The sequence below is a fragment of the Trachypithecus francoisi genome, unplaced genomic scaffold, assembly GCF_009764315.1.
Source record: "Trachypithecus francoisi isolate TF-2019V2 unplaced genomic scaffold, Tfra_2.0 Lachesis_group3, whole genome shotgun sequence".
Taxonomy (NCBI): domain Eukaryota; kingdom Metazoa; phylum Chordata; class Mammalia; order Primates; family Cercopithecidae; genus Trachypithecus; species Trachypithecus francoisi.
This window is the reverse complement of record NW_022681468.1, coordinates 87,831,887-87,854,650: the sequence shown is the minus strand read 5'-3', so window position 1 is coordinate 87,854,650 and position 22,764 is coordinate 87,831,887. Positions and strand designations below refer to the sequence as shown.

At 50.3% G+C, this 22,764-nt stretch overlaps 1 protein-coding gene across 1 annotated transcript in view; it reads left to right on the top strand.

The window, feature by feature from the left end:
• Positions 1-19,420: 19,420 nt before the first annotated feature.
• Positions 19,421-22,764, top strand: part of ALDH1A3 (aldehyde dehydrogenase 1 family member A3) — a 36,195-nt gene continuing 32,851 nt past the window's right edge. The window contains exon 1 of the mRNA XM_033188823.1: positions 19,421-19,619. Within this exon, the coding sequence (XP_033044714.1) occupies positions 19,521-19,619 (99 nt within the window). The 5' untranslated portion in view covers positions 19,421-19,520. The remainder of the gene's footprint in view (positions 19,620-22,764) is intronic.

Below are 22,764 nucleotides of genomic sequence, written 5' to 3'. Positions count from 1 at the left end.
CATATTGGTCCCAGTATCTGGATAGTCATCTGGGGAACTTGTGTAGCTGTGGTGGTTTTAAGATATGACCCCAGATTCTTTGATGCTCCTTTGTTCAAGAGGTGGAGCTTAATTTCCCTCTGCTTAAAATGTAGGCTGGATTTAGTGCCTTGCTTCTCGTGCATAAAATAAAGCAGAGGTGATGTGTGTGAGGTCATAAACAGCACTGCAGTTTCCTGCTTGTTCTCCTCTCTCTCTCATATCATTAGCTCTGGGACAAACCAGCTTCTATGTCATGAGTACCCTCAGGCAGCTCATTGGAGAGATCCGCATGGTAAAGCAATGATGCCTCCTGCCAGTAGCCATGTGAGTGGCATCTTGGAGCCAGACCCTCCAGCCTCAGTCAAGCCTTCAGATGCCTGCAGCCATGGCTGACATTTTAACCATAACTTCATGAGAGATTCTGAGCCAGAACCATCCAGATAAGCTGCTCCCAGATTGCCAGGTAAGATAAATAAATGGTTATGATTTTAAACCACTCGGTTTTGGAGTAATTTGTTACACAACAACAGATAACTAAAACAGGAGGTTATTAGTACTACTCACCAAATATTTCTGGTTCTAGCTTCCAGAATCATGGTAGGATAACCTCTCTCCCCTGCTTAGAAGTTACGTATATCCACGCAACTTTGAAATTGAGCAAGACTGGGGTGTGTCATCCCCATGAGGGCACTTCAGGAGCCAATGTGCCCTCACAACCTCTTTCTCTCCCTCTATCAAACCAATTGCCAGTGTTGTAAATAATGAAGCCAGGGTTTGGGGTGATGCGGAGCAGAGCTGTTAGCCGACCCACCATGGATATGTAGCAGCAGAAGAAACAAGCCGTGTGGTCTTTAAGCACCCACATTTTGGGTGTTACTGTGGCACAACCTGAACTATACTGACTGATGCAGGTGAGGATACACAGGGATCCTCTGTCCCTCCACCCCCAGTTCTTCATGCTCTTTGGGCCCAAGAAAGCCAGCATCTCCATCGAGGTCAGCAGGATCACACCCTTGATGTGGGCTCCCCATCCCCTACCCAAGCACTCCACCATGTCCACACCTGGATAAAAAGTGTGGAGCCTGGTTCAGGAGTGGGCTGGGGGCTTGGCCAGGTCATCACAGCCTCTCTGTTTAGAACCCAGTGGATGGGAAAGGCTTGCATGGCAGTAAGAAGCGTTTAAGGTGTTAAGTAACGGCCCATGTGATCCAGTTCTGAAGGCCACAAAGTCAACAGTGATTGATCCTTTGCTTTCTTTTCCAGAACCATAGAGAATTTGGGGAAATTACTGTCTGGCCACCCAGAAAACAAAGACCAGTTAGGATTTGTTTTATTTTCTCTTCTTCCCAGATCAGTCGACAGTTCTCCAGGGACCCATGTGGTTTTGTGCTTCCTCTGTGCCTGTTCTGCTCCTCTCCACGCACCCCCACTTCCCCAGCCCCTCCCAGTCCCCTCAACGGTCTTTCTGGCCAGCCCCACAGCCCCCTCTCCGCCCCACAGTCCTCAGGCTCCAGCCTCCTCGTTAGGAAGTGTTAGAAAGTTGCTGGAGTGAGAAATGAGCCTGTGAAAGCTCGTTGTCCTAATTAAACTTCCACAAGGAGAGTGACAAGAGGCGACGGGGAGGAAACGTTGCCACCACCAAGGTCTCAGCCTGGGCCCAGGTCGAGGAAGGCCTTTGTCCTGCAGAACAAAAGCCGCTGTTTCCACGTGTTAAACCTCATCAAACTTCAACAGACCCAGGTGCAAAACCCCACATCCCAAATGCCATCCGGGCTTATGCCACCTTCCCGAGCACGGACCATCCCTAGCTGTCAACCCTAATCAGGGCCATGCCCCACATCAAAGCTGCACTCCCTCCACAGACAGCTTCTGCTCTAGGATGCATTGTTATTATGACTTCCTACACTCGGCCTTGTCTGATGAATTAGGGCACGGAGCCCCCCATGGCACAGCTGGGCCCTGCTGGCATTGTTAATGAGGTAGGAAGGGCGCATTTGTCCGAGCCTGGGACTAACATAATCACATAAAGCTGTTGCTTTAGAATAGATGGAGCTGCCCCAGAGTCAATTTTCTTGGAAGCAATGCAAAGCAGAGCTTCCTGGGAGAAGACACAATGCCTCCTATTGTCTCTGTCACTTCCCCTCCAGCCTTCCATCGTTTCTGCGTCTCCTCGGGAGCCACTGCCCTGTGCAAAAGCTGTTTGCTGATGCCCAGCCGCGGTTTCCAAAACCCCCATGAGAAGTCGTTTCTGTCCACAGTCATTGTTTCCAGACTAGCCAAGCCGACTGGGGAGGAGAGGCCAGGCCCAGGGAGAGCAGGAAGAGACCCAGCTTGCAACACAGGCCCCCGGCGGCTGGTGTCGGCTCGTGGATTGCTGGGGAGCAGCTGGTGCCAGCCCTGCTAGACATGTCCAGGATCGGGTCAGAGGCCAGGGTGGCTCACATCCACAGGCTCCAGGAGGAGGCTCTCGAGGCCCCAGGTTCCTGGAGGAGGACAGAGTGTGGATTATCCAGTGAGTCCTCAGAGTGCTCCCAGGAGATTCTACCCCTAGGCCCTCATCCTACCTAGGACTCAGGCAGCCATCTGGGTCTCTGCTTCCCTAACCACTTCCTCCTCCACCCGACCATCACCTAGTCTCAAGGGCGTAGGCAGCTTCTGGAAGTGGCTGAGACTGGAAGGATGTTGTCACACCTACCAGATATCCCTACATGTATCTCTGCCACCCCCACTACGTATTCTGAAGAACCAAGGTGAGCTGGGGGAATCCTCAGGGCAGCAAGACAAGGCCTGGGCAGGAGTGGAGTCAGGAAGTGAGAAGTGGGGATCCTGCGGGTTGGGGGGTTGTGGGGCTGGGCTGAGCACTGGGCAGGAGGCAGGAGGTGACAGTGGAAGCGACATCTCCCCATCTTCCCCAGCTCCATATGAGGGGTTCTGCTGCATTCACTGAGTCACCAAAGGACACTGGAAGGCCATCAAGATTTTTGGGTGACTAAGACATGGCTCCCTTCTTACTGTCTGTGGGGAGACAGGCATTTGAACACCCAAGTCTAACCCAAGCAGAGTTGACTGAGGGCTAAAGGTTCCACAGAGGCTGGGTGCAGTGGCTCATGCCTGTAATTCCAGCACTTTGTGAGGCCAAGGCAGGTGGATCACTTGAGGTCAGGAGTTCGAGACCAGCCTGGCCAACATGGTGAAACCCCGTCTCTACTAAAAATACAAAAATTAGCCAGGTATGGTGGTGTGCACCTGTAGTCCCAGCTACTCAAGAGGCTGAGGCAGGAGAATCGCTGGAACCCGGGAGGCAGAGATTGCAGTGAGCTGAGATCACGCTACTGCACTCCAGCCTGGGAAACAGAGCAAGACTCCTTCTCAAAAACAAACAAATAAAGAAAGGTTTCAAGGATGCTCTGGAGGACAAACAAAGGAGAAGATTTGGTGCAGGAGTTAGGACAAAGACTCCCGGGAGAGCAGCCCTCACGTGGGGCCACAGTGAAAGAGTGGTCCCCTTTTGTGGAAGGGAAATGGAGGATGTGTGTGGTGAAGGCTTTGCTGAAGCATCTGTTATAAAAGGAGCAAAAGCACTTGCTCTCCTCCCAGCTCTGGCTTAGCCTGTCTCTCTTCAAGTCCCTGGCATCCCTGGAAAACCATGATTTTTCCATTCTGTACCTGGCCCAGGCACCTCCTCCCACCCCCACACACTGCAGTCTGGTGTGTGTGGTGGGCACACATAGAATACTTGCTGGTCTTGAAAATGAAGCCATCCTTTGGGGCCCCTACAAACCAAAGAGACCCACTGAGCCAAGAGATCACTCTTGGACACCAGCAAGGGTGAGATCACTTGATAGGTATTTTGTCGTGTGTTTCTTTTTAACTATATAAAAAACAAAAGGGTGGATGTGCAACCCAACCCAAGAATACCTTGGCTCAGGATCAACTAGATGAAACTTTTAAAAATGATTTAATGTTATGTTAGACTGTTGCATATTAAAGCGATGTAATGCCTTCTAAGAAACGAGAGTCAGATCCTGAAAACGATGACTTGGGCAAATTTAAGGAGTTATAACTCACTTTTCAAGACAGCAACATTTTGTCCAATATGTACAGACCTCTAATGACAGTGTGCAAAGACTCTTTCGTTCCCAGATTATGAGGCTGCCACTTTCTCCTCCCCTTCCTGAGCCACACTTTTCTAAACAGCAACTGTGGGGGCAGGGGGAATGGGAAGTTCATGAGAGAAGGAAATATTTGGGACCATGTCGGCCAGTGGAATGGGGCTTGTGGTCACCGTGTTACAAAGTCAAATCACTTCCCAGTAAACACCAGTTTCCGATGGCTCTCTGGCCAGGGTTGGCCGGGGACAGGCAGGGAGTATATGTGTTGGGTACGTTGCGTCACAAGCTGTGCAGCTGTGTAGGCTTCTCTGTCCAGAGGCATTAATGGAAAACGATTGGGCACCCAGCCCACAGCAGATGCGCTGGGGAATCCAGCCAGGGGAAGCCGGGATGCAGCGGGAGAGGGGACACGCAGGGCCTGGCTGAGAAGCCTTGCAAGGTAACCACAGGCGGAAACTTGAAAAAATGAAGACGTTCCCACCAGTTCCAGAAAATAGGGCTAACTTAAAATGCCGCCCCTTTCCTTGAAGTGGGCTTGGCAAGCCCCAGGTGTTGAAAGGCAAAAGAAAAAAGGAAAGAAAGAGAAAGAAAAAGAGAAAGGAAACAATATGTATCTAGCCTGCATTTCTAATTGGGTTCCCTTCAGACCCCCTCACATGCTGAATTGATGTGTGAGATCAGAACAAAAGGAATTTCGAGGAGTCATTGCTATAGACCCCAGAGCTAAGGAGATTGTAATTTCAAAATACTGTTTCATGCACTTATTAGACTAAATCAGCAAACAGATAGCAGCGTGCCGGGTCCTCCTGGAAGTTGCCAGAAGTCTCATGGCTGTAGCCTCCCTAGCTGCTGCTTCAGGGAGTCCCCTGGACCCCTCAACCCAGAAGAGGAAGGCAGGGATCCATCTCTCCTTGTTTCAAGAGTTCCCCTTTTCCCCGCTTTACGTCTCAGAGCTCCAGCTCCGCCATGTCCCTCATCTGTCAAGTCTGCTCTCAGGGAAAAGTGGAAACTCACTCAGTCCCAAAGGTGAATGGTAACCTCAGCTTCTTCTCATGGTGGGAGGGGAGACTCATGTTTTCCCAGATCCTAAGCTAAAGTAAGCTCCTGCTAAACAGATGAGGGAATTACATTGAGAGGGAAGAGGTTCACACTGGACTCCTGTGAATTCCTTGAAGGATTCATGAGATTTCTCACCTTTGGGTTTTCTGTGGGGGTTGAGTCTCTCCATCTTAATGCTCTTTATCTAATTGGCTCACACTTTCTTTCTGTTGAAAAATGTCACTTCTGTGCTTCGGAGTGGTCCCTGGGGTGGAGGATGCCAGTTGTCAAGCAAAACCTTTTCCCCTTTCTTCCTGACTGACAGACCCTTATATTATTGGGGCAGCAATAGGTCCCAAAATGTAGCTAAAGCACTACATTTCCCAAGTTTCCAGACATCTGTAACCAAGCAGGTGTAAGCAGAAGACTTTGAGGGTAGAGGATGCCTCAGAGAAAGTTATTTGAAAGGGGGATAGTTAAACCAGGAGGCAAACTTTCTTATTTGCCCTTCCCCCATGGAATGTGGCTATGATCGTTGGAGCTCCAGCATCCATCTTGGGACCAATGTTAGGATGGACATTGCAAGCTAAGAGGGCTGAGCAGAAAGAAAGAAGACATCAGACTCTGATGAGTGACTGTGGAGCTGCCTTGTCAGTCCTAGACTGCCCAAGGCTGTATTTCTCTTAGGTGAAAATAAACCTGTATCCTCTTTAAGTGATGTTATTTCTAGTCTTCGTCACTTGCAGCTGAACTAAACCAAAGTAAGCTCTCCCCTTTCTGCACTTCTCTATACCACTACTCACACTTGCAGCTTCTCATTCCATGTCTGTCTTCTCCCCGCCATGTACCAGCTATGAGATCGGTGGTTGGTCTGTAGTGCCGTCTGCAGGAGCCTCAGTACCTGGCGTGGCATCTGGCACATAAGAACAGGCCTGTAAATGTTTGCTGAACAAGAAGCCCCTGCAACATGGCTCTGCCAATGGGCTGGCACACCTGAAGCCCCCTTCCATGGAGTTAACAAGATTTAAGGATATAGGGGGCTGGGTGCAGTAGCTCATGCCTGTAATCCCAGCCCTTTGGGAGGCCAAGGTGGGCAGATCACTTGAGGTCAGGAGTTCGAGACCAGCCTGGCCAACATGGTGAAACTCCATCTCTACAAAAATACAAAAATTAGCCAGGCGTGGTGGCGTGTGCCTGTAATTCCAGCTACTCAGGAGGCTGAGGCAGGAGAATCTCTTGAGCCCAGAAGGCAGAGGTTGCAGTGAGCCAAGATTGGGCCACTGTACTCCAGCCTGGGTGACAGAGTTAGACTCCATCTCAATAAAAAATAAAAAATAAAAAAAGATTTAAGGATATCAGGAGCCAGGGCCCATGAGAAGTCAGCGTTTAGACTAATTAGGGCACCGCAGAGGGAAAACCACCTGTCTGCATTTATTTATAAGAAAACCAGCTATTTTTTGAGCACCCTCCATGTGCCAGGAGCTGCGTTGAGACTTAATGGAAAATCTTTCGGACCTCACCGTGGGGGTGGAGCAGGCAGCTGGCATTCCTCACTCTAGGGTATGCCCATGTCTTGTGATCTATCCCTGCATAGCAAACTGCCCCCAAGCTCAGGGCTTAAAACAACAGGCATTTTTTGAATTTCTCATGATTCTAAGGGTTCACTGGGGCTCAATTAGAGGGTCCCTCTGCTGGTCTGGTTTAGGGTCTCGCCCAACTGCAGTCAGGTGGCGGCAGTGGCTGGACCTCCAATGCAGGGAGTGACTGCATTCACTTCCCTGGAGCTTTGGCAGGAGTGCCTGGGAGGCTGGTCTCAGTCAGGACATTGGGACACCTGGGCCTGTCTCTCCTTGAGGTGCTAGGGCCTCTCCCACTGCACATGGATTTTCCATGTGGTCTCTCCTGAAGGCTACCTGGACTTCCTACATGGACGCTCAGGCCCCCACAAGTACAGAGGCAGAAACTGCCGAGCTTCCCAAGCATCAGGCCTGTAACTGGCCCGCCATGACTCAGCACTCTAGTTCAGGCATGGCAGGGCCAACCCAGAGTTAGCATAGCCGGGGACCACACAGAGACATGAACACCAGGAGGCTCCATTCGTGGAGCCCATCACCAGGGACTAGCTGCTGCCCCATGAGTAGGTGTGACTGAATTTTATAGGCGAGGAGGCCAAGAGAGAGGCAAAAGAGCTTGAAGGCCCCACATCATTGAGGGTGAGGATGGAACCCAGAGCAACCCACCTCTCTTGCCTGCCTTCTCTCCTCCTCCATACTCAGCCTCTTGAGCAAAGGAATGCTCCTGAAGGTGCATTTGAGGCCAGAACTCTGCCCAAAGAGCACACTGTCAAGGGCTGCATGCGTAGGGCTGAGGACGGTCTCTAATTCACGTGTTTCATAAGTCGTTTATAGCAGGAGAGGGCCCTGGGAAAATATTACAAAGATGAAAGGTGACTTAACAGATGGGCTGACACACGGAGGATCAGGGACATCCACACTCCATACCCACAACCGTGGGCTTCTCTCTGTTCACTCCATCTCATTCTTTGAAAGTCTGTGCATTATTATCTCAGATTAAAACAAGCTCACACCTGTACCTTACCTTCTCCAACCAGAGATTTCTCACTTGAATCTCTGCAGGTGCAACAGGATCCCAGGGTCTCAAGAGCTAAGGTGCTCAGGATAGGGGAGCATGACTCCAGGGCTCGGAAGGAGCCCCTTAGGTAAGGTCCCCTGAAAGTCTGAGAGTTCCCTTTGTCCACAACTCATCCATTTTGCCCAAATATGTTTTTGGACACGCAGTTCCCAGAGAAGAGCAGGCCCAGCCCCCTGGCCTCAGAGCTCAGCCTTCAGGGTAGGGCAGGAGAAAGAATGTAATCAGAGTTATGGCTTAATGAAGTGAACCGTAATAACCATAAACAGACAGTTTGGGATTTGATTTGTTATTTTGTACAAGGCAGTACCTTTCAATAGCAACTGGTGTTAGGGCCAAGCTTAAACATTTTCATTTCACCAACAAAAAAACAGTGATCCCATTGTTACACTACACTTTCCCACCTTAAAATGGGATTGGTTTTGTGGATTGGGAAAGTTACCAAAAATAAGTTTCTTCAATCACAAAGGTTAGCGAAAGGAAGTTGCTAGATTATTGCTAGATTGCTAGGAAGTTGCTAGATGAGAGGGGCCTCTAGGTAAGTAGTATCTGTTACAGACAATGTGTGCCAGGCCACCTACCTCAAACATTTTTCCTATTTAATCCATGTAATAGATAACAAGTCCTACACCATTTAAGGATAAAAAGTAAGTTTGCTTATGAGTCCCTATATACAAGGTAAAATGGAGATAGTTCTATGGACTAGCTTATGGCTGCAAACTACATTTTAAGAAAACACAACCAGGCTGGGTGCGGTGGCACACGCCTGTAATCCCAGCACTTTGGGAGGCCAAGATGGGCAGATCACCTGAGGTCAGGAGTTCGAGACCAGTCTGACCAACACAGAGAAACCCCGTCTCTACCAAAAATACAAAAATTAGCTGTGTGTGGTGGCACGTGCCTGTAGTTCCAGCTACTTGGGAGGCTGAGACAGGAGAATCACTTGAACCCAGGAGGCAGAGGTTGCAGTGAGCCAAGATTGTGTCACTGCATTCCAGCCTGGGCAACAGAGCAAGACTCTGTCTCAAAAAACAAAGAAAAATTAAAAAAGAAAAAAGAAAAAGAAAAAAAGAAAAGAAAAGCATAACCAAAAATGTTTTCCCTCTTAGACCAACGCTCCAAATACAACATGCCTACGTGGTTGTGCCACACAGCCTGACAGTGCAGCTTCCTGAGCACCAACGTAAGATGGAGGGAGACAGGTGGGGTTGTGAATGCTCTCCCACCTGCCTTGGGAGGAATTCTACTACCTCAAAAAGATTGGTGGCCTTTATTTTGTGTCCCAACATAGAGGCAGGATACTACCTAGCAACAGCAAAGTCAAGCCTACTTTCAGCATTTTCAGAGTTTGAAGCCATTTGGTGACTCTCTGAGGAGTTGTCCGTCTTTAAAGCACACCCTAAAAATACCCTCTGCCGGAGATGCTAGGACTGGGCAGAAATGGCAGAACCACGGGATGATGGGCCACCAGACTCCCAGCCCCGGGGCCCCAGCACAGTCAGCACATTCTCACCCAGCTGCAAAGCTGGAACTCCCTGGAGTTTTCAGTATGGTTGCACCAATGCTGCCAGCTTTTATTTTGCCAAAATAGAGTGACAACACAGAGGCCCAACCACATGATCTTGGACATTTCCCTCTTTTGAAAAATCTTCCCTATACCTAAGAGGACCATCTCTTACCTCTACTCTTCCCTCTCCAGGATGTCATTAACATCTTGAATTCATCACTCATTATTCTACCAGACATAGTTATTCTCCCAATTACATTACAGACTCTTTGAGGGATGTCTTATTTTTCTGTAGTTATGGTGCCTAGCTCTTAGAATGCTTTGTAACTGAGCAAAAAACCCTTTGGCTTACCAGAAGTCCACCCTGTTCAGGATTAAACATTCTACCTCTTACAAGATACAAACCAAGAGGGTGCTTTGGCACAGGCCTGGGGTCATGGGTTTCTGCATGGCATGAAAGAAGGCATCCCAGGCTGGGAGTCAGGTGGCCTGGGCTCCTCCACCCTAGCTAACAGCTAACTCCATAGCCATGGACACATGCTCGTGCCATGGGTGCAGAGTTTCTACAGATGTAGGTTTTGGAGATCTCTCTGGTCTCCACCAGGGATACAACATTATGCTAAGCACTGACAGGGTTACTTCATCTATAAACGTCCCAGGCATGGGTGGGAAAACAAGCAGAACTTGTTTTTTATGACACCAACCTAAAGCCTCATTTTAATTTGTTCTGGAAAGACTATTCATCCTGATGCATTCACTGCAGATCTACTAATAAACTATCCAACTCCCAGTTGGTGAGGGTGCCAATTTTGAGTATTTGGGGGCCCCTTGCAAGAGTAGGTACCAAGCTGTCCTGGGCCAATGACGCCACCTGGTGGCTGGTGTCGGGGTGGGGCGGGTCCCCTGCATTTTCACTGACGTTCTAGAATCAGGAATCCATCAGCAAACAAAGAGGAAATGTATAATCAGGGCCCTAGAGATGACAGCATGGGATGTGGGATGCGGGAGGGGTTTCAGACAGACTGGTCGGGGGAGGCCTCTCTGAGGAGGCAGCATTTAAGCTGAGACTTTCATGAGGAGAGATCAGTCATGCAAAGATCTCAGGAAAAGAGCACTCCAGGCAGGAGCAGTGGTGATCACAGAGGCCCTGAGTTGAAGTGAGTGATTCTGTTTTAGCAACAGCGGGCACCCTGACCAGCCAGCACCGAGGCAGCGTAGAGGGAGATCATGGGAGGCCTTACTGGGCAGGGGCAGCTGATTCAGAGTGGAAGGGGATTGAGCGTGGGCAGAAGAGTGGTGTGGCACTCTTCCTATTCCTTCATTCTCCGGGTCATTCCTCATGCTTTAGTTAGTTCTGCTTCAGAAGGTATTCCTTTGTTCGGGTATCACAGAAAAGTTTATCTTCCCTTAGTCAATTTTCCATTCCATTCCATTGGGACCAATCACAAGCCTAACCTTGGCCAATAAATGCGCCATAGCTGCTCAAACCTCCTTGAGCAGCTGAAGGGTGACCATACACCCAGCCAGCACCAGCACCAGCACCAGCACCAGCACTCCCACCTGGAGAGGTCCATTTCCTTAACATCCCAGCAGAGCAACATCATGCTGTCCCCAGAGCTGTGCACTGCCAAGCCACCCACTTTTGCAGAGAAGGAAGCTGAGGGTTAGAGACCTCCACCAGGTACCCCAGAGGTTAGAGATGCAAGTGATGGAGCCAGGGAGCCTGGAACTAGCTACTGAATCTCTCTCAGTTCATAACATAAATTGGAGCTTTGTCTAGTAAGGAAGACCGATGTCAAAGAAGAACTACAGAAATAAATACATCATTATAATTCTGTGTCTACAAAATCATATGTATATAATAATGTGGCCACCTCCTGAGTGCGAATATGCACAACTCCTGAAGTCAATGCTCTCACGGAAGAGCCTGGGCCACTACTGGGAGAGGCTGAGTGCCTGAGACAGCCCAGCCGCAGCCTTCATCTCAAACAACTCAGCCTGAGTCAGGGCTGAGCCCATGTAGAAGGCCCCACCCTGCCCTTGCCTCACCTCTCCAACCTGAGGCTTGGGGCAGTCTCCCAGTTCTGCCTTCCCGTTGCCTGCTTCAACTGTCCACTGTCCACACTTGTCCCTTTGATGTCCCCCTTCAGTCATTCTGGGAAAACACCTTGTCGTGCCCTGTTGCCCCTGGGGCCTCACATCACAAAGTGGGGCTCTTCGCCTGGTAACATTCATTGCAGCCTCTCCGATGGGCACAGGGCCTAACTTACACTGTGCACAGAGGGTCCCTCCTTCCTCCCCAAAGTATATATCCCATCCCAGTAAGCCTGCCTTCCTCAAGCCCCAGAATTCAAGAGCAGTATAAACAGCAATTTGCATGCAATATAATGAAGGTACAACCTCTTGTTAACAGTGTTGCCCTGGTACTTCTAGACTCTCATCTTATAAAAGTGTGTTGATTAAAGTCCTTCAAAGCCATTTCCTTGGGCATAGCTGTAAGGAGCCTCTAAAGAGTGGGGACAGTTGGGATCTTGGCTGGGACCAGTATTGGGCTATCTTTGGTCTCATAGTAGAAGGTGATGCCATCTCCACCCTGAAAATAAACAGAGAGAAAGAAAAAGAGGAGCTTGTTTCAGCCATTCTGACAAGGTGGGCTTTTGGTGGGGCAGGGATTGTTTTTCCTAAGAGGCTAGGTATTAGCCAGACCAGAGCCTGGTGGCCCTTCTCATACCGTGACGTGCATTTGAAGCTCCTGGGTGAGGCTTTTGTTAACCTGCAGATTCCAGCTCAATAAGTCTATGGTAGGGCCTGGGAGTCTGCATTTCTATCACGCTCCCGGTAAATGCTGATGCTGCCAGTCTAGGGAGGATGCTTGTTAGTAGCTTGTTTGTTAGATACTTGTTAATAGCTTGTTAGAAGGGCAGAACCCTGAGACCCACATCAGACCTATGAATGCAATCTGCTTGTCAACAAGATCCCTGGTGACTCCTGCGCATGTCACCCTGTGAGAAGGCCAGTTTCTAGGGCTTGCCCGCATCCTGTGCTCACAGCAGACATCACTAATCAATCAGGACATTCTGATGAGAGTCAAGATCCTTGTCTACACAGTGCTGCCAGTGCCCAACCAGTGCCTGAGAGGCAGCATGAGGAAGAAAGTAAAAAGACTGAGAAGAATCAGACCTGATACATGGCTAATGAAACAGGAGAGAGAGAAGCAAGTTGGGGCAGAGCGGGGTGTTCAGAAACCCAAAGCCAGATAGATTCCTAGGAGAAGCCCCAAAAGTGTCTGCAATGTTGCGGTGAAGCATAAACACAAATGAAGGGATGGGTGTTGGGGGAATGGAGCCTGGCATCAGCCAGAGAAGAGTCTGGAGCTGCTGAAAGCCGCCTGTAGCACAGATCAGAGAGAAGACCAGGAAGAAGGTTCCAGAAGGGTTGAGAAGCTGTCCACCCAGCTGGAGGTTTCTTGGCCAGGGCTGAAAAAAGAGACTGAAGTCCATCCCCCTAGCAAGAGAGTCTCTCAAGTGACATAAACCAAGCATCCACCATACCCCAGGCAGGGCTGGCCCTGTCACATCAGCGATCTCAGTTGCGTTTCTGATCCCATGAAGGAAGTACCATCTTCTACAGACAAGGAATCTGTGACCAAGGGAGATTACAAAATGAGGCTGGCAAATGCCCTGCAGGAATCCTTCCCAGTCTACCTGCCTGCAAGGCTAAACTCCTAGGATCATACACACTTATCCTTTGCCGTTATTTATCCTTTTGCAATTCCTTGACAAATTTCTATTGGAGGGTCCTGAGTTGTCTTGTCTGTGAGAGGGATAGGAAGGGATGGGGATGAGGTGGGAACCCAGGACTCAAGAGAGCAGCCAGGTCAGGGGTGATGCCTCACAGCCAGCAGGACAAGGTTCTGGGTGGTGCTTTCTGTGAGCTTCATCAAGGGTCAGGCAGCAGTGAGGTCTTGTCTATCTCCTTGCAAATGTACTTGTTGCACCTCCATTCTCACTTACCCCCACAAATCCCTTGCTGAGCAAGAATTATTACTTCCATCTTCAGAAAAAGAAGTAGTGGCTCAAAAAGATTAGGCCCAAGTTCTCCCTGAGCTGAGAACAGCACCCACATCTGTTTGATCTCAAAGCTAGGAACCCATTTTAGGCTTATGGAGAAGCGAGTAGGCTTTTGTGGGCTAGCCTGGGCACTAATCACCAATTCTGGCATCATGTTTCTGTGGTGCAATTGAAGTTTTGGGCACTGTGCTGTCAACAAGCTCTTGCACCGCCATTTACTGCTGTTAGGAAATACCTGCTTCTCGCATAGAACAAACTTCAGTGGCAACTTCCTACTCAACTTGGTCCTGTGACATCTAGTGGCCAACAGGAGAAGTGCAGTGAAATCTCTTGACATTGTAAGCAGGTGCAAAAGCTTAGTACTTCCTGGGATTGAAAAAAAATGCGCTAAAATCCATAATAGCTGAAATATCCATGGAATTTGAATCTTCCTGAACCCTTTCTTTTGTAAGCCCCCTGAAACAATTTTCCTTTTAACTAGGAAGTATGTTTTGTCTGGAGTAAATTGAACTGAAACCCCAAAAATTGTGGTTCAAAATTCAGAATTCTTGAATTTTGAAGGAGATTGGAAAGTCTGCAAACAACTCACGTCACTGAGAATGGCCGGTGGTGGTATTGAGAGGTGTGAAGTATTATGAGCAAAATTCAGTGATTATATGGAGTGACATTTTGTTTACTTTAAAACAAAGTCTGACTTCTTGCTGCCGGGGTTGAGTGCTGGCCTGACCAAGTATCTTCCAGGTCTGGGTGGCCCAGGGACTTGTATAGTCACTCAACCTCTCTGAGTACTGGTGCCTTCCTCAGTAGATGTGAGGACACAACTAACACCTATGGGCACCAGAGGATGGCAGCTCCACGGGGCTTTTGTACCAAAGAGATTCTCTTCCCTAGTAGGACCTCATCATCCAACCATCCAATTTAGGCAATTAAAGCTGTGAATGAATCAATGAGTTAGCTCCATTTATTCCATCCCAGAGCTAGTTTTTGTTTTTTAATATACTATAAACCTGAGCACAGCACATCAAGGTTATTTGATTAAGGTCAAAAATAACAGAGATGGTGATAAGATTTTTATATCTGTGCTGCTCTGCTTATACAAAAATGAGGTCACTATTCCACTTTAGTTTAAAAGTTTGCTTTTCTTGTCGTAGCAATGGCCAACAGCCAGTTATGCTGGTTAGGATTAAGTTGGCCATATATAACAGAAAACCCAAATGGCAGGCTTTAATAATACAGGGATTTTCCTTTTGCTCACATGAAAAAAAAATCCAAGAAAAAATATCCAGGGATGAAAGGCTCGTTCCAGGGCCATCAGGGACCCAGGTTCTTCTTAAGTATTTCTTCCAACTTTCTTACCATGGAATTTGCATTTCAGAATTGCATTATGGTTACATGATGGCTGCTGGAGACCCAGCTCTCATGTCCATGTTCCAGGCAGCAGAAAGGAATCAGAGCCTTTCAGCTGACTCAGTCCCATGTAAAGAGCTTCTTTGGTCCTGAACTCCTGGCCTCAAATGATCCTCCCACTTTGACCTCCCAAAGCGCTGGAATTACATGCATGAGCCACCATGCCTAAGAGCTTCTTTGGAAGCCCAAACCAAAAACTTCAGCTTATACTTCTTTAACCACCCATCTGCAAGAGAGGCTGGGAAATAGGTTTTATCAAAGCCAATTGCCACCCTCGATAACATGGGATTCCACTGGCAAGAAAGGAGAGAACTATCGGGCACTCAACTAGCTCTTTCTACCTTACCCTCCATGCTCTCTCCTGGCTGGGCCACAACTCTCATCCACTGGCAGACAGACCAAGGGGAAAGCTCTGGCAGCTGTGAACTGGCGGGGTGTGTGTCTGTGTGTGCGCACGTGTGCGTGCATGTGTATTGTGTATATGTATATAGTGTGCATGTGTGTGTGTGTCTGCACTGAGGCTGACCCGCAAATACCATGATGTGTCCTCTTTGCTTTTATGTAATGAGTTCTCTGTTTGCTTCTGCCTGGTCTAAGACTGATTTGCCTCAGCCTAATATTGTGTGGGGAAGGCCTTCCCCAGGACCAGAAAGGACTGGCAGGGCTGGAGAGAAAGCAGCTGGCGGAGCTGTGTGGTGGGCTGGCAGCTCCTTTCTCTTCACCGTGTTTGGGTGTTATCAGCTCCTCTTTCTCCAACCTGGGGTGCTCCTGCCTCGATATAATCAATCACTGATGGAAACTCTCAGGGAAAAAGATTTGTTTGTGTGTCCCTTGAGGAAAGAACGGTATTGTAGTATTTGATGGGTCTTAATTCATGGTAAGCTTGAAAGGTAAGTAGTTGCCTATTCTAGTCAGCTTAAGGCAACACCGAACGACTCACATGAAACATGGAATTGACTTCACTGATACCAGCAGGGAGGTGCTCACAGTGAAGTCAACCTTCCCTCACCACAGAGGCACACACCACCCTCATTTTATAGCCAAAAAACCTGAAGTTAGGTCACCTCCCTGAGTCACCCAAGAGCTGGCCTGAGAGCTGCACAGTGCGGTGACTGGGCTTCCCTACATCAAAGAACTACCCTCAGCCCAGGGGCCTGGTTCTCTCGGAAGGGGTTCAGAATGCACACCCAAGTCCCAGGCCCCTGCCTCAACTCCACGACACCGAGGGAGGTGAGCAGACTGGGTGGGAGAGGCAGCTTTGCAGCTGACCAGAGGCTGTGGGGACACAAGGGATGCTCAGCAGACCTGGGCATCTCTCCACAAGGCTCAGGTACCAGATCTGAAATAACAGGAAACACAGCAGGGGGTCCATCAATATCATCATCATTATTCATTACATTTGCTTCAGACCCCACCATCACCCACAAATGATTATGGGTTTAAAAATGGAATGAGGTTGAACTTAGGGGGTGACCACCTGACTTCTGTTTTATCTTAGTCTTTTATTCATGGTTCTTTTTACTAAGTGTTCATCCGCAAACAAGCCTGCAACGTGACATGTCTGGGACTCAGTTCATTTGATGCACCAATAAGACAAGCAGCAGACAACAGTAGCACCACAGAGCTGAAAACAAAATGAATAAATACTTTTTCACAATGAAATGAGCAGAGGGACTGTTGACTTGGGGAGCTCCCGCAAGCCAGAGACAAGTGGGGGGAACTTGCTGACTTCCAAGAAGAAAAGCCAGCAAAGAGGAACCAGTCTCCAGGAAGAATATGAAAATGAAGAGCTGATATGTGATAGCACTTTAAAGTTTATAAAGCACTTCCTGAGAGCCTTATCTTGCTTGAGCCTCCCCAAACACTGTAAAGTGGGAAGGAGATTATGGAAAAGAAAACTGAAGGTCAGAGAGATCAATATCCAACCCAAGGGTACATAGCTGGAACTCAGGCCAGGGATGTGATCAGAAGGGGCTGGGCCTCTGCCACCTCCGGTGCTCAGGCAACTCACCACCGAACTGAACACCCAGCAACTCACTGTGAGCAAAAATAAATCTTCCTCCTTTCCAGCCCCTGTGGTCCCTGCCTCTGAGGCCACAGCTAGGAGATACGATTCCTAGGAAGGGCACAAGGAAGAGGGATACTCCCACCATTTTAGACCTTCAAAGCACTTGGTGTCTTCACTATGTCCTATGCAGCCCCAATGACATGGGACCACCCCGGGTCATAGGTGCCCACCTGCCTGAAAGAATAGGACAGAGGAATGTCAGAGAAGCCCCTCCTCCCTGCCGTGCACCACTCACTCTCACACAGTCTGGCCTTAGTTTCTCCCCCGATGGTGATGTCTGGGACAAGTATCTGCACGCCTCTGTTTACTCACCTGTAAAATGGGGAGAAGCACATTTGCCTCCACCCCTCCCGCCGATGGGAGCAGAGGTAGAGCCTGCTTGTCTGGACAAGCCCAGAGCTAAGCCCATCCTCCTGACCTGCTCTCTGGGAGCCACCGACTGTGACAAAGTCTATGGCTAAGTGCTCCACTCTGATCTGAAGCTCCCAGGATCATGTGAGTATCAAACGGAGGAGCTGCAGGTGAGCCAGTCGGCATCATTGCAACTGGCTCCTGAGATCAGACGCCTCGGGTCACAAGGACATCTGAGTGTGAGGTGAGGTGGCTTTCATTCCTGACTTCATAGCCAACAAAGTGGTGGCTGTCTATCTTTGACCAAACAGGCTTGACTATCTTCCCTAAAGGAGCAGAGTTCTAAGCTCAATGCCATTTGCCTCCCCCATCAATCCAGCAATTATTTAATTAACACAGTTTCCTCTATAAATTTTATTTCAGATTTCTTAAAAAAAATCCTGGCAGTGACATAATTTCAACCATCCAGGATCCCAGATAAAGTCTCAGAACGGGAGTTCAGTTTGTAAAGCATCCCTAGCTACAACTTCCTGGGGCCTGGTGCACCCACTGGCCTTGGGCTCCTGGCCTCTATCTATGCAGGAAGGGTTTGTCGATACACCCTGACGGTCCTCTTGGGTTCAGGCACCCAAATGCTAGGGCTCAGCACCCACCCAGGGGCCCCGGCATGGTACATCTGCCCAGATGCTTTCAGGAGACCTAAGTGGGAGCCATGGGGCCAGTCAAGACGGCAGGGAGGCCAGGATTTGGCAGAAGCAGCTGAGGAAAGAGCTGGCATTGCTCAGACTCACCAGTGTTAGCCAGCCGATATTGGTCAAGGCTGCCCCGTTCGAGGGTCCATTATCTCCTTTTTCCGTCCTCAGCTGTGCACTCCAGGCCATAACAGCACACGAACTTTCCACCACCACAGGGTAAGGGTCAGATGCGGGGTTTCCAAAAGCTTCAAAACTTACCCCTCTATCCAGAAGGACACCAGGGGACAGAGATGGACACGGAGGCCTCAAAACAGGAAGGAGCCTCAGGAAAATAAGAAGACCCCTCTCCATTGTTGATTACCTGGGGTTACTCATAGAAAGAGATGGACTGAAGGGCCTGAGCCTATCTGAGGATTAAAGCACAGCTTTTGTCAGGAATTCGTGCCTCCCGTCTTTGTTCCAGCGACCCGAGGAATGGCATGCATCAGAAGCCGCTTCCGTGTCTCAGATGGGGGCTGTATCAAGTCCTGGGGGTCAATGGAGCATTTCCCAAATGGCAAAAGGAGAGGAGCTAGACTTACCTCCCACTCCTGGGAAGTTATGCCCAACAAGAGTTTCAACTCTTAAAACGATTAGCAGCAAAGATCTCATGTGCTTTCTTTTTAATTATCATTTTTTAATCGAGGTATAATTTATGCATTTAAAAAATCAAATTAATTGCACTCCGGGGCTCTGGGATGGAGGGCGGTGTGCGCCTGTGAAGGTCAGAGGCCCAGCGGCGCCAGGGCTCCACAGCGTAGAGCTGGAATGGTCCAGCGTTTTGCTTTCGCCTTCTGCCCCACTGCGTGTGAAGCCCCAGGGCCGCGGGGAAATTCCAGGCCAGCTGCGCCGGGGTGCGCCAGCCAGCGGTCCCCGCTACGGCAGGGTGGGGCGCAGCGAGCGTCTGTCCTGCGAGCGGGGATCCGGCCGCTGGACCCAAGAGCAGGGCACGTGCGCAGCGACGCGGGGCAGCCCCGCCAGGAGCCCCGACTCCGGCGCGGCGCAGGGCCCAGCGGAGAGCGCGCATTCCGGAGAGCGGCAAGCCGGCCGAAGTTGGGCGAGCGCTCTGTGCGGCGACTGGGAGGGGGCTGCAGGTGCCGCGGGAAGAGCCCGCCCGGCTTCGGGGAGGCAGCTGGGCGCTGTGGCCCCCGCGGCTCAGCTCCCTGCCGGGTCGGGTGTCCCAGCCCTGCGACTTCCGGGGCCCGGCGGCGCTTCGGGGAGCTAGTCCAAAGGCAACCTCCAGGGCGAGAGAGCGCACGGCGCGGTAGCCGGGGCGGTCCGCAGCACGCGGGCAGAGCTGCCGGCACTCGGGCTCCCGCAGGGGCGGCGGGCGGGGTGGGGTGAGGCGGACGGGCCCCCCTCCCCTTCCCTCTCCTCCCTCCCGCAGCCCGCCCGCCCTTCCTCCGGTCCTGCAGCCAATTAGACGGCCCCCTCGGGAGGGAGGCGTGGGGCGCTGCATAAAGCGGCGGGGAGCTGTCACCCCGGGAGCAGGCTGCGCAGTGCCCAGGCCGAGCCGGTGCGCCGCAGACTAGGGCGCCTCGGGCCAGGGAGCGCGGAGGAGCCATGGCCACCACTAACGGGGCCGTGGAAAACGGGCAGCCGGACAGGAAGCCGCCTGCCCTGCCGCGCCCTATCCGCAACCTGGAGGTCAAGTTCACCAAGGTGAGGTGGGCGCCCCTCCCACCCGACGGCCGCCAGCCTCTGCGCTGGGCAGCCAGCTTCGGGGCGGCGTGGGCGAGGGACCAGTAGGCCGAGGGTCCGCCGGGCGCTCCCGAGACCCGAACCTCCCTGCCGGGGCTCGGCCCTCTCGAAACCGCACCCTTTGCGGGGCATCTTGGGCGGGATCGCCGGCGGGGCTCGGCGCTGTGAGCCTCGAAGGCGGGAAACCGAGGCCGTCTAGCGCCCGCGCGGTGCCAGGCTGCACGCATCCCTGCGAGGCCCCGACGTGTCCCTTCACTGCTTTGATCACGAGTGGAGGTGCGCGCCGCGTTGACTAGGAGCGCGGTGGTCTCCCTCCCCAAAAACCCTGGGATGATTTCCCGGGTGGACGCGTCTGGCTTTGAGAGTCAGAGGTGCGTTCTCCGAGAACGCCAAGAGAGAGTCAGGGAGCCAGATCGCGGAGCTGCAGTTAGAAGACTGGGGAAACAGGTCCTCTGAGCAAAGCGCATCGGGCACCTTCCGTGCTTAGTTTATACCCAGCTCACCAGCAGAACTAGGGGGAGTAGGAAGGTGCTCACTTACTGATGAAACCTCCCCGGAGCCGAGAGGTCCCGGTGTTTACAGGCAAGGAGCGCGATTCGGAAGGTCGCAGATCTGGGCCTTTGGGAAGCGGTGGGTAGCAAGGCCAAACGGCCAGGCTCCGTCGCGCCGCAGAAGCGCACGGTTCTCTGCCTCCTTGCGCTGTGGGCTGGGAGGCTAGAGCGTTGGCAGAACGGTGAGATTACCTGCCTGGGGCAGAAAGGAATAAAAGAAGATGATAAGGCCTCCGAGGCCTCTGAGCTGGGGCTGAGGAGGGCCAAGAGACCCGGGTGCGGAAGCGCGACCCAATGGAGGACACCCCCAGGCTGTCTGGGGTGCGCTTCTGTCCGTGGGCCGGTGCTGGGGCACTTTAGAGGCACAGGCCAGGCCGAGAGCCATTGCATTCACTTTCCCCACCTTTGGCTTCTCTTGATTTTTGCTTTTATCCGTAGTCCCCAACTCCAGCTGACACCGCACTTAGAGAATTTCCTCATCCGTTTTACTTTAAAAAGTAGCAATTATCTTTCTCAAAGAGTTTTAATCAAGCGGAGAAAGTTACAGGGCACTACGTGTGGCCTTCGGATTTAGGTCTCTTGGCACTTAATTCCCAATGTCGGCTGAGCCTCTGATCACATGACATTTAAATTAACTGTTTTCAGAAGGCTCTGTAATCAACAAAGACACGTCGCTGTAAACTAAACGCTGAAAATTATTCTTAATGTAGTTTTCTTTGTAATATCAGCTTCAGAGTGAAAATTCCAACACGAATTCTGGGAAGAGTGAAAATGATACCTTAATTTTGTAAGACCCTAGCCCTAGGTGCTTGGCTGCTGCTGCGGGTGGTGAAGTGGGGCGGTTGTTTGTTTTCTTTTGGTTATACAGGATTTCAAAATACTATATATAGAAACAAGAAAGTAAATGTATTATGGTCCTTTTACTTTTTACGTTTTTGAGTCCTATCAGCAATCTGACCACATACAAAAAGTTTACCTCTTTCTCTATGATTTTTAGGACACTTTTAAAGTGTAAATGTAGCCCTTATGGCGATCTTAGACAATTCATGGAGCAGTGATTGCCTGTCCTCTTGGTGAGTGCGCAACCTTTGCCAGTTAAAGGGAACCAGTGCAGGAGTGAGGTTGAGGGAAGGTGGTGGATGGGCCTGGAGTGCTGGGATCTTGAGGGGTCTCCCAGGCGATGAAGGACCCAACTGCCTCACACTGGCTGCTCCCTCCCCACCCGCTGGGGGGACAGTGCTGCTGCTTGCTCTGTCCTGGCTCCTGGCCCATCTCTGCAGAGACCTCCCCATAGCAGTTGTGGACCCAGGCAGCTTGCATGGCTGAGGGTGGCCAGCCAGTGCCCTGGCACATGCCTCAGGGAGCCTGGACAGGAGAGGCTGCCGAGAGTGAGGCTGCCAACAGTGCCTGCGAGGGAGGGAGCGGGATAAACTGAAGTTCAGGACTGAGGCCCAGGGTGGGTAAGTGGCCCGGCAGGTGGGTGGCCTGGCAGGAGAGCAGACGGTGGAGCATGGTAGCCAGCAGTGGTCTGCTATTTTCCAAAATTGACTCACAGTGCTTCTCGAGAATGGGGCACACACCAGAGTTGGCCCATCTGAGCCCCAGCCCCGGCAGTGCCATTTCCAGGGTGGTCCAACTTTCAGAAGGATGACTTTGTCAAAGCCCCTTCATTCGTCCTCACATGTTAACATTGCATTCTCTAGGGTCATGCTGTATGATTCTGGAGAGCTGAGAGCCCCTCCAGGGTCCCCACACAGATCTCAGAGGATGGAAGTCCCTTCTAATTTAGGGGGCCTCTTTCTTTCCTTATAAAATTTCTTCCAGTAGCAGAGATTCTCTTCAAAGTTTTCTGATTTTAAAACACCAGTTTTTATTATCTCTCTTATGAAAAATAAAATTCCCCCAAATCTCCTTTTCTGCAAGCATATTCTTTTTGAGTTTAGCTGAGTGGCCTGTTGTCAGATGGAAGTTACTGGAAATCGGCGTCAATAGGATTCACTTGCATGACTGCTATCTTCACCTCAACCTGAGACACCTTACAGCTCAGTCCTGATTCCATGTCATTCTGTTCCTTTTGTAAAATGTGAACCATGTCTACAGCTCAATGTAGCTTAATGCTGTACCTCTATAAGGTTTGTTGTATGCTAATCCACAAATCAAAGACAACAATTCCTTCTAGATCCTTTACTCTGATTTGGAGTTCAGAACAATACAGCCAGCATAATCAGTAGGCCATATTTATATACCTTTTCCTTATATTTGTGCTTTTGTTTTGTTTTTGTGGAGAGAAAAATCAACAGTAGAAACCACTTACAAGATTACTTGCTACAGTAGTGTGGTATAAAGAAAAAGATTTTACAAAATTAAAAACATAGTGATGGGAAAATACGGTTAGAGTCAGTCTGATTTTTTTTTTAAGGTTACTGGTTACAGATCAATGTCATGAACAAACAGTAATTTTTTTTGGAGGAGCGTGCTTGGAGATGAAGTATAGCAGACATCCGATCATTGTAATCTGTTTTCAGTCCCCTTATTTATATTCTCTTCTGCCACCT